This window comes from Octodon degus, unplaced genomic scaffold (assembly GCF_000260255.1).
Source record: "Octodon degus isolate 3935 unplaced genomic scaffold, OctDeg1.0 scaffold00053, whole genome shotgun sequence".
NCBI lineage: Eukaryota > Metazoa > Chordata > Mammalia > Rodentia > Octodontidae > Octodon > Octodon degus.
The window spans coordinates 5,725,522-5,737,813 of record NW_004524629.1 but is presented as its reverse complement, the minus strand read 5'-3'; the positions used below and the strand labels follow the sequence as shown (position 1 = coordinate 5,737,813).

The 12,292-nt window shown below is 39.6% G+C and overlaps 1 protein-coding gene across 1 annotated transcript; it reads right to left on the bottom strand.

Annotated features, from left to right (window-relative positions):
• Positions 1–9,221: 9,221 nt before the first annotated feature.
• LOC101570949 (U1 small nuclear ribonucleoprotein C) lies at positions 9,222–9,926 on the bottom strand. The gene has a single exon (XM_012515204.2). It carries the CDS (start codon positions 9,907–9,909, stop codon positions 9,430–9,432), a length of 480 nt encoding a protein of 159 aa, XP_012370658.1. The 5' UTR covers positions 9,910–9,926; the 3' UTR covers positions 9,222–9,429.
• Positions 9,927–12,292: the final 2,366 nt, after the last annotated feature.

Sequence of the window (12,292 nt, the reverse complement as noted above, 5' to 3'; positions counted from 1 at the left end):
TTTTTTTGCAGAACCAGGGATTGAACTCAGGCCCTTGCACTTGCCAGGAAAGTGCTTATTCCACTGAGCTATCTCCCTGGCCCCGGTAATTTCTTTTGATGTGCAAAAACTTCTCAGTAAGAGCAGGTCCCAGTTGTTAATTCTTTCAACTGTTTCCCATGCGATTTGACTTCTGTTCATGAAGTCTTTGCCTACCCCTATGTCTTTAAGAGTTCCTCCTACTTTCTCTTCCAGGAGATTTAGTGTCTCTGCTTTAATGTTTAGAGCTTTTTTTTTTTTTAATGTTTAGATCTTTAATCCATTTTGACTTTAGTTTTGTGCATGGTGATAGACCTGGGTCAAGTTTTAGTTTTCGGCACGTAGAGAGCCAGTTTTTCCAGCACCATTTCTTAAAGAGGCTATCTTTCTTCCAGTGAGTATGTCTGGCCCCTTTGTCAAAGATAAGGTGGCTGAGTGTGTTCGTAGGGGCTTCAGTATCTTCTAATCTAGTCCGTTGATCCTCAGGTCTATTTTGTTGCCAGTACCATGCTAATTTTATCACAGCATCCTTGTAGTATAATTTCAAGTCAGGAATTGTAATGCCTCCTGCCTTGTCTTTATTCAGACAGATAGTGAGGTTAAGCTTAATAGCCTAGGTTGTATGGTAATAACAATAAGCTTGTCCTCTGGAGGGTTAACAACCTAAGTTTGCAGAACAAAATCAGAGAAAAAGGAGGACTGCAAGGAAAGCCAACATTTTGGCCCTAACCTTCCAAGGTCAATTGAGACTCAGGACATATGAGAACTTGTACTGTAATGTCATGTAACTCGGTAGTGTCCCAAATTTTCTGATCAAGGAAATTATGGGGTCAAAAAGGAAAGTGATCGATGATGTAGAGTGTGCCTAAGGAGAGTCACATGGAGAGAAAACATTCTCTCAGGCTTTCACAGAGAGCACATTGGCCAAGCAATGGCCGTGACTCATCCACATGGCTGACACTGACAAAGATTCTACAATCTGAGGTACAGGATCTCAGGATAAATCCTGAGGCGATTTCACTGACCTTATCAGACCCAAAAGCTACAATTCTTGTTGCATAGGTCCTGCTTTACCTTGGTCTTAACCATCCAGCAGAAAAGAATAAAAACGAAGTATAAGAAGTAAAGCTAGGGGCCGGGGAGATGGCTCAGTGAAATAAGCGCTTCCCTGGCAAGCATGAGGGCCTGAGTTCAAGCCCCGGTTCCACCAAAAAAAAAAAAAAAAAGAAGTAAAGCCATGGTGTTATGTTGAGCTGTAGGGGACTCAGGTCAACAATTTCTGACATTGCCAGTTAAGTGGAAGATCCAATACTATTATAGACTACTAGACTGTTTTAGAATATTTTGCTGAGTTAACACACTTATAACTCAGCAAAGGTTAGGATAGATATATAGTTACATTCTCTTAATGAATAGAGAGATTTGTTCTAATAGTGTTTGTAAATAGGATATCATGTCTGCATCTTGTACAGCAAATAACCACTAGGAAGAGAGTATTCAATGTGTTAATTATTGAAACTGTCCTACCAATTTGATTTGAAACTGTCTCATTGGGGCTGGTGAGATGGCTCAGTGGTCTAAAGCACCTACTTAGAACAAGCTTAGCAAAGCACAGGGACCACGGTTCAATTCCCCAGCACCACATGCCAGCCAGCCCCGCCCCCTGGTGGGCTGAGCTGGCCACACACACACACACACACACACACACACACACACATAAATTAAAAAAAAAAATAAAAAAAAATAAAATCCAACAGTGTGTTGCTAATAAGAGATTCACCTCACTCATAAAGACACATGCAGACTAAAAATAAAAAATGAAAACAGATTTTATAAGTCAATGGAAATCTGAAGCAAATAAGAGTAGCTATGTTTATATCTGCCAAAATAGACTATATAAGGAATCAATGAACAAGAAGGTATGATTATAATTTATATGCACCTAAAGTTAGAACATCAGTTGTATAAAACAAACACTGTTATGTCTAAAAGGAAAGATAAGGGGCTGGGGAGATGGCTCAGTGGAATGAGTCCTTCTCTGGCGAGTGCAAGGGCCTGAGTTCAATCCCCGGTTCCGCCAAAATAAAATTAAAAAATAAATAAATTAAAAAAAAAATAAAAGGAAAGATAAGTTTCAGAATAATAATAGTAGAACAGCAATTAACCACTAAGAAGAATATTTGCAGTGTGTTATTTTTTGAAACTGTACTACTGATTTGATTTGAAACTGTCTCATTGCTATCTGTTTATCAATAAAATTTTGAAAAAAAAAAGAATAATAATAGTAGAGGGGGCTGGGGAGATGGCTCAGTAGAATAAGTGCTTCCCTGGCAAGTGCAAGGGCCTGAGTTCAATCCCCAGTTCCACCAGAAAAAAAAAATAATAATAATAATAGTAGAGAACTTTCACAGCCCATTTTCACCAATAGGTATATCATCCAGGTGAAAAATTAATGAAGAAAAATAACCGTGAAACTGTACTATAGATAAAATGGATTTAAAACATTTTTAGAACAGTTTAACTGATAGCTACAGGATATATATTCTTTTCTTCAGCACATAGAAACTTCTCTATAATAGAACACATATTATACCACAAGACAAGTCTTAACAAATTCAAAGAAATCATATATGGTATATTTTCTCACCACATTGGAATAAAAAAGGCATCAAAAATAAAAGAAATTCTGGAAATTATTCTAATATATTGAGGTTGAACAATAATAGGTCATTAAAGAAATCAAAGGGAAAGTTTAAAAATTCTTGAACTGAAACAAAATAGAAACAACACATCAAAACTCATGGAATACAGCAAAATTAAAAAAGAAAGAGAAAGAAAGAAAGAAGAAAGAATTTATTTCAGTGAACAACCTAATGATACACATTTCAAGGATTGGGAAAATCAAGAATAAACCAAAACCAGAGAAAAAATAAATGAAATGGACATTAAAAAAAAATACATAAACAGGGGCCGGGGAGATGGCTCAGTGGAATAAGTGCTTCCCTGGCAAGTGCAAGGGCCTGAGTTCAATCCCCGGTTCTGCAAAAACAAAAAAACAAAACAAAACAAAAAACAGAAACAGAAACTACACTGCACCTGATGGTATATACCTATAATCTCAGCACTCTGTGAAGCTGAGGCAGGAGAATCACTGTTTTAGAACATTCTGGGCAGTTTAAAATTTAGTGAGATCTTGTCTTAAAATAAAAAGAGGCTGAGAAAATAGCTTGGTGTAAAGTCACCAGTATCATGAAAATAGACCAATAAACAAAACAAAAACATCAATGAAAGAATTGTTTTTTTAAAAAAAAAAAAAAAATCCACAAAAGTTTTAGTGGGACAAGCCACAAAAACAAGAGAGAAGTAAAAAATAAGTAAAATCAGAGATAAAAAGAAAACATAACTAAAACCACAGAAATAAAGGTCCCTTAAAAGAGGGAATAAGCACTTTGCTGGCAAGCACAATGGCCTGAGTTCAATCCCCGGTTCAGCCAAAAAAATAAAACTAAAATAAAATAAAAAAGAAACATTATAGATTATTATGAAAATCTATATGTTAGCAAATTAGAAAACCTGGAAGAAATGGACACATTTCTGATCACAGATGACTTACAAAAAGTGAATTATTAAGTCCTAAGAAACTTGAATAGATCAAGAACAAGTAATGAGATTAAACCAGTCATAAACTTTCAATAAAGCAAGCCTGGAATTATATCACTTCTCTGCTAAATTTTATCAAAATTTTAGGGATTTAATACCAAGTCTTCTCCAAGTATTCCAAAGAATTAAAAAGGAAGAAATGTTTCTAAATTTATTCTATGAGGCCAACATTTCTTTTCCTCCAGAAAGCAAGGTTGGGTAAAAAAATGTTAGATGAGGGTCAGTGAAAGGAAGTTTCAGCAAAACTACAAGGTAATTCTTGAGACAGAGTTGCTTTGCCAAGGGGTTCCTTATGTTGCAAGAATGTGTGCACAGGGGCATCCCTGACACACTTGAGCCACAACTGCTGTGTGGGGGATGGATTTCAGGGCATCACCCAAGGGGTCCAGGGCCTGTAACTTGGAGACCTGAAAAACATGTTGAAGACAATCACAGATGGCCCTCTTCGAATTTCTGAAGCTTTAAATTTTTAGCCTGTGAATATTTTACAGAAAAAAAGTGATATAGGCATATTTTTGGAAATATGGGGATGACTACCAGATGATGTGTTAAAAAGTTACGTTTGTCTACTAAGAATAGATTTGAAAGTTTAAAAATTATGACTGTTTCTTTTTCTATTGTCTTGTTAGTATTACCATTTTAACTCCATGTGTATTTATTACTTTGTTTTTTTTTTTAAATTATTTATTTATTTTTATTTATTGTTATTGTGTGTGTGTGTGTGTGTGGCCAGCTCAGCCCACCAGGGGGCGGGCTGGCTGGCATGTGGTGCTGGGGGATCGAACCGTCGTCCCTGTTCTTTGCCAAGCCTTGTTTCAAGTAGGTGCTTTAGACCACTGAGCCATCTCTCCAGCCCCCTGTATTTATTACTTTGATCATTTTTGTTATAAGAAAAAAAAAGACAGAAAGATAAGTCAATAAAAATACTGTTGTAGGGCTGGTGAGATGGCTCAGTGGTCTAGGGCACCTACTTAGAACAAGCTCGACAGAGCACAGGGACCTCGGTTCAATCCCCCAGCACCACATGCCAGCCGGCCCCGCCCCCTGGTGGGCTGAGCTGGCCACACACACACACACGCAAATAAAAAAAAAAAAATACTGTTGTAGGGATTGGGGAGATGGCTCAGTAGAATAAGCGCTTGCCTGGCAAGCAGAAGGGCCTGAGTTCAATCCCTGGTTCCACAAAAAAAAAAAAAAAAAAAAAAATACTGTTGTAGAAGCAGGGAGAAAAGTTTAATTCTACAAATGAGTTAATGACAGTTATTAAATACCTTATCACTAATTATCAAAATATTTCTAAGAGGTAGGAAATACTATCCTTATTTATTGGGATTTAGGATTAAGCCTTAAATGAAGGGGTTTGTCAAAGATCACACATATGATAAGTGGTAGAATCTGAACTTGAACCCAGGGCTAAATCTGTGCTCTTTCTACAGCCAAACGGTGAAGAGGCATCTGACCTTCAGGCTGTGTGGAGCCGGAATGGACCATCTCCTAACGCTCAGCTCCTCTAATAAACAATGCCATGGCCCAAGGGAACTGCTACATCTCTGAAGAAATGATTCTTTCTACTCCCTTAATCAGCCTTGATTATCTTCTTACAATAAAAATATATGGGGCATAAGCCTATGATCAAGAGCTGGGAACTATCTGTGGAAGGACTGTAAGCTGGATGGACTCAGCAGCCTGTTTCCTCCAGAGGCGAACCTAGCATGTGAACCCAGCCCTGTGCAGATGCCCTGCCCAGGGACTAGCCCAGTGGACCAGCTGGTGGCTCCCTTCATTCATCTTATAGATTAAAAGGACTCTGCCTATAAGTGTTACCTTTCTTGATAATATATCAATTTTCTGTCACAGCTCAATGGGGACAATCACTAGATCTCTGATACAAGCTTTAAAAATATCTTATGTTTTGGTGGTGCCTTCTCTTGCATTGACTTTGGCTGACAATAGAGCAGAAACTGAGAGGGGAGCATTGGCCAAGCAATTACAGCCTTTGGCTTCAGAGTGTGTGAGGTCAAGAGCAAGATATGTTATTTCGCTGCTGTAGGCGGGCAGATGATTGCCAAGTTGTATAGGATTAGCAAAAGGCCTACGTCATGGTTTAGATTGAACATGCCCCCCAGTTCTCATGAACCCCCATGTACGGATCATGGGGGCACTGTTCTCCTCAGTGGACTTATACATTGATGTGCTCAGTAGCTGAGTGTCCCATTACGAGGGGAGGCCTGGTTGGAGATGGGTCAGTAGTGGTGTGAATTGGAAAAGTGTGTTCTCGTCTCTCCCTTGCTCCTCCTTTTGTCCTCTGCTCCATGGCTGCCCCTGCTTGGACAGCTTTCTGACACCATTCCCTCCTACAATGAGCTTTCTGCCAGGGAGCCAGCTAGCTGTGGGCTGAAACCGTGATCCCAAATGAATCGGTTCAGTTATAGAGGTTGGGTTTTGTGTCCTAAAAACAGGAACGGGACTAAGGCAGACTCTATGGAGTGTTCTGTGTAAATTGACAGGTGCTTGACAGAGACCACTGCTGCGCAGCAAGGATGTACTACCTGTAGCTGCAGGACCCTGGGCTCTTCTGGACTAGGGTTTGATAATAAATAAGTTTGGCCTGAAGCTATTTCCATACCTACAATATCTTGAATTTGGCATAAGGAGGTTTTATGCATAGTATATTCTAATCTAATCTGATGTGTAAATAGACTGTAACCTACTCTTGCAACAGGTAGCTAAGTGAGCCAACCACAGCACTGGGCTTCAGTCCACCAAAGACAACTAACCATGCTCTTTATTTAACCAAGTTTAAATAAAGCACACACCAAGCATTAACCCCATGCTCTCTATATTTCATTGCAATTTTCTGTATATCACTTGCTTTTCTCTGGCTATGTATACAAGGTATATATGTGGTGGAAAGGGGCATCCTGAACCATTTCTGATCCGGACTGTTTCCTCATTCTAGAACTACAAAAACGAAGCTTGCGGAAAACTAGATTAATTGTAAATTTTCCCTTTTAATAATAACACAGGGGCCGGGGGGAGATGGCTCAGTGGAATAAGTGCTTCCCTGGCAAGTGCAAGGGCCTGAATTCAATTCCCGGTTCCAAAAAAAAAAAAGCACAGAATAATAGTCATGTAACAATTGAATAGCCTGAAATAATCATCAGTAATAAAATCATAAGATTGGGGTTAGGGAGATGGCTCAGTAAAATATGCACTTCCCTGGCAAGTGCAAGGACCTGAATCCTATCCCCTGTTCCTCCAAAAAATAAATAAATAAATAAATAAATCATAAGATTCTGTGAGGAATAAGTACAAAAAAGCAAACTGACTTCTTAGCAGTGTGTCTGGTAAGTACTCAATACATTTCAGCAATTAATACTATGAAAACCTCCTACAATACCTATTCTATTATCCAAGCATCAACTTATATTTATAGGACTTTCAAAATAGAAAAATGTGAATGTATATGCAGATTGATCTAATAATCTTTTTCTTCATCTCGTTTTTTCTTGGCTCTTATATTTCTCTTATTTATAGTACAAATACACAAGTATATTTGCCTAGAGATTTTTAAAATTTACTTCTCTTTTTTCCACAATACCCTCCTTAATCCAACTTCAATATATCTCAGTGTATGGCATGGAGTATAGTGGTAACTTACTTTTTTTTTTTTCCAAATAAACACTTTTCTTAAAGCTATGTGTTAACTGTAAGGTGCTGAGTTTGATCCCTGGTACCACCAGACCCCCCCCCCAAAAAAAGCTATATGTTAATTTCAGATAATACTTTTATGCTGATATCTCTTGGCCTACATATTTTGAAGCAATTTCTATTCCTAGCATTCCATTCCTCAGTAATTTCAGGGTAATTATTTTCCACATTAATGATTTTTACTTAATTTTTGTTTTCTACTGCAGATAGAACTAAGGACCTTGTCCCGCTCAAATTGTCCCTCCTCCTAGAACAGATTTCTTATCCTGCTGGTAAGAGTGATATAACCCAACTTCGTGAGGAGCAATTTGCTTTGACAATGTTTATCCATCAAATAGTAGAATACTCCTGAAAACATTTTTTTGAAAAATGTTAAGAATTGTAGGGGGCCAGGGAGATGGCTCAGTGGAATAAGCACTTCCCTGGCAAGCGCGAGGGCCTGAGTTCAATCCCCGGTTCCGCCAAAAAAAAAAAAAAACCCAACCAACCAAACAAACAAACAAACAAACAAAAAAAAAGAATTGTACAAAAATATTTATGTATGTTTGTGTATCTTTTGTACACTTACATATAAAGCTGGAGACCCAGATTTCCTGCGTCACTAGTTGCAATTGAGAAGCATCTAATTATCCTTGGCTGTGTTCTACCTCTCAGTCTGGAAGATGTTTTAATTTGTTTTATGCATTACCAGGAATACCCGAAACTGGTAACTTATAAAAAATAGGAATTTCTTTCTTTCTTTCTGGAACTGGGGATTGAACTCAGGCCCTTGCGCTTGCCAGGGAAGCGCTTATTCTACTGAGCCATCTCCTCAGCCCCTAGGAAATTATTTCTCTTGGTTCTGAAGGTTGAGAAATTGGAGACTAAGGTACCAGCAGGTTTGCTGCCCAGGTAGTACTGCTTTCCATGTTTCTGATATGGTTTCCAATCCTGCATCCTTTAGAGGATGAAGGAAAGCTGCTCCTGTGGCAGGAGAACAAAGCCAGTCCTACAAGTCTTTAAAAAAATAAAAAATAAAAATAACAAGGGCCAGGGAGATGGCTCAGTAGAATAAGCACTTGCCTGGAAAGCACAAGGACCTGAGTTCAATCCCTGGTTCCGAAAAAACAAACAAACAAACACACAAAAAACAGTGTTATGTTAAACTATTCACAAGGGCAAAGCCTTAAAAACCCAAATATCCCCATTGGGCTCCACTGCTTAGCACTGCTACATTTTTTGGAGGTGGTACCATGGATTGAATTTGGGATTGCAGGCTTGCCAGGTGGACGTTTATGCTGCCGAGCTATCTTTCTGGACCTTATTATTATTAATTATTAGTATTATTTTTTAAATACAGTTTCTCAGGGCCAGGGAGATGGCTCAGTGGAATAAGTGCTTTCCTGGCAAGCTCAAGGGCCTGAGTTCAATCCCTGGTTCCGCAAAAATAAATAAATAAATAAATAGATAGATAGATAAATAAATAAATAAATAAATACAGTTTCTCCTCATAGCTCAGGCTATCCTCAGACTTCCTAAGGACCGTGGCTGAGCTTGAACTCATGACTTTCCTGCTTCAGCCTCCCAAGTGCTAGAGTTACAAGCTTGTACTAAATGCTTGGCATCTAAATTTTAAGGCAAGTTTTGAAGAGGGCAAAAACATTCAATCAGTATTAGAAGGTTTGTTCCTTGAAGTCTTGGACCTAACTTTATTGTATTTTTTTCCTCCAACGTATTCATTTTTATGATTGGAATACATACTGAATATTGCTAACTATATTTTTGAATCATTATTGAATTCATTTCCTATGGATTTTATTTGTTTTTTTTTTTTAAACAGCTGACGAGTTTATTTTCACATTTCACAATACAAATGAAACTGTACTTTCTGCACTTTTGTTTATCATACTTCTCCCTTCAAGACTATTCTTTGATAGGAAGGGGGAGCAAGTCTTCCTTTTCATTCATGCTGTTAGAAAACACCCAGAGTCACAGCACCATGACCCCTGGTGAAGCAAAACAAATAATATAAAACTGATACAGAGAGGCTGCCCCTCCACTTTATCTGTCTGGTCGAGTCATTCCTGGCCGAGTGGGCACCATCATGGGCCGAGCCGGCGGTCGCATCATTGGAGGCCCAGGCATCATTGGCATGTGGCCTCCCATGGGTGGTCTCATTCCAGGAGCAGGTCCCACTGGCATCATCCCCGGAGGTGGGGGGCCCATCATTGGCATCATGGGAGGGCCTCCCATGTGAGGTGCTGGCATCATACCAGGGCGAGGAGGACCAGGAAGGCTGGGTGGAGGTGGGATCATAGCCCCGGCGGGGGGAGGAGCGGAGAATGGAGTAGGAGGTATCTTTCCTTGTTGAAATGCAGCCGTTGTTTTGTCAATCAGGCTCTGAGCTTGCTCTTCCATCCATTTCTGGTAGTAGTCTTTCACATTCTCTTTATGTTTCCTACCACTGCAGTGTGTCTTTCTCACAGACGGAGAGTCATGGGTGAGATACGTATCGCAGTAGTCACAATAAAACTTAGGCATGTTGCTCTACAGGCCGTTGGCGGCTCCCCTATGGATTTTATTTGTATTCAATTTTTTATTTTACGGTGTTGGTAGTTCTCATGCTAAGTATGCCCTCTATCATTAATCTATGCCCCCGACCCATACTAAGAATTTAAAATCTCCTGATTCACTCTTAAAATGAGCATCTCAATGTCTAAACATCATTACTAGGACAAACTGTATGAAGAATAGCATGTTGCTCATCATAAAGCTTAAAGCAGATGCTTGGAGCAGAGGGGTATTATTTCCAGAGGACCCCTCTTCCACCCAGATCCTTTATTATTTATTATTTTTTAATTTTTTCACCTGGATCCTTTAAATTTGCTTCAGAAAGTGGATGAGCATCTGGAGAGGGTGAAGTCAGTCTGGAAATCAGCTCCAGAGGCAGCATTTGTGGCAGATAAATGGAACCGTGGATAATTGCACCCAGGTGCCTGGGGGAGGGTCCCGGAGCTTCAAGGTGTAATCAAGACTACTTTGCATAAGATTATTTAACAAGTACGAGTCTTTCACTTGTTAAAGTCCTCTGGGTCTCAACTCTGACAAGAATCTCCAGTTCTTTCTTTCAAAGGAAATACCTTTCAACCCCCTGCTGTTTCCCACAGCCCATTTACCGTGCGCTTTGTTCTTCCTGTTGGGAATGGGAGCTGTTCCAATTCCTGTTCTACCCAGGATCGCGCAAAATGGACCTCTGTTAGGAAACCCAGCATCAAGAAGTCCTGAAGTGGTTCTCCAAGTAGGTGAAGAGATGGAGTCCAACCTTTCTGCAGGATGAGGTTGCTCAACACCTGGCAAACTTCTCAGCAGTTGTGAAACTTTTCTTATTTTTTTAAGGAAGGAAAGTTTATTTAGCTCACAGTTACTGGAGGTTTCAGTCCATATTCAGCTGGGTCCAAGGCCAAGCAGCACATAGCAGAAAGCAACCTTTCATGGTAGCAGCAAAGAGCAACAGAGCAAGGGGGAAGTAGCCAGTTGTGAAACTCTTAGCACAAAGCCTGGCTTAATGTAATATATATAAAAAAAAATCTCACCAAAGATTTGTATACAGCAACATTTGACATTCTCAAGCTAAGCACTTGATTTTTTAAAGCACTCATTTTTAAAAAAATTTTATTTATTTGTGTGTGTGTGTGTGTGGCCAGCTCAGCTCACCAGGGGGGGCGGGGCTAGCTGGCATGTGGTGTTGGGGGATTGAACCGCGGTCCCTGTGCTTTGCTAAGCCTGTTCTAAGTAGGTGCTTTAGACCACTGAGCCATCTCACCAGCCCCTCATTTTTTTTTAATGTTTCCTTTTTTTTTTTTTCTTTTTTATGGTCAGCTCAGCCCACCCTGGGGCTGAGGATGTGGTGCTGGGGATCGAACTGAGGTCCCTGCAAGCTTCCCTAAGCAGGTGCTTTAGACCACTGACCTATCTCGCCAGCCCCCTGATCATTTTTGACCAACCTTCAGGATTCATGAAATTTCTTTCATTTCCTTTTCTTTCATTTCATTTTCTTAAGGATCAAAGAGTTAGCTACTTGAGAAGCTATGTGAGGATTAAAGGCTGAGCTGTGTCAGTTGCCCAGCACCAGGGAGCTTTGGGCATTTTCTGATATCATATAAGCAGAAGCTCTGTGTAAGGAGACAGAAGGGGCTTGGTCCTATTTTGTAGCCAAATGCCATGGGTTCACATCTTGCTGAATGCAAAGCCAATAAGCGCAACCAGGAGACAAAAAACTGGAAAGATTATAATAGGTGTCAGGTGAGAAGAGCATTGGAGTTATTTCTAAAATGGCACTCTCCTTGAGGAAGGGAAGCATAGTGATTTTATACTGGGCACCTCTACTATATACATGGAAAGCACTTTATGGGTGGGTAGATTCTGATCATGTTCAGTTTCTGAGTGTGCTCAGTTTAAGGTCATAATTCAAGAAGGAAAGATGCCAAACACATTAGTGGATATGCTCTGCTCAAGATCATAAAGATAGTGGTCCTGCACACTTCAGAGCATGCTCAGATCAACATTACAATGAGCCAAGGTTAGCCTAAGGTCACCTAACTGGTGAGTCAGAATGGCTCAGTGACTTCGGCTGGTTTTCTGCAAGTTCTTCCAGTGAGTCTTAGTTGAAACAAAAAGAAAGGACAATACAGCAGGTGTGTTAATGCAGAAGTTTGCCTCCAGTGGTACATACCTTGCTTAGGGGCTAACATTTTCACTTAAACTGTGTTATAATTTGTGGTAAAAATTCTATAGAGCTGTTTATCAATAAAACTTTGAAAAGAAAAAAAAATTCTATAGAGCTACGCAGAAGAATGGAGATCCACGAGGTACAAATCCATGTTAATTTTCTCTATTTTTTCCTATGGCCTGTCTTTTATTTTGT

Bases quoted from the DNA above. Each gene is read 5' to 3' on its own strand.
- LOC101570949 (XM_012515204.2), bottom strand. From the start codon at position 9,909: ATGCCTAAGTTTTATTGTGACTACTGCGATACGTATCTCACCCATGAC.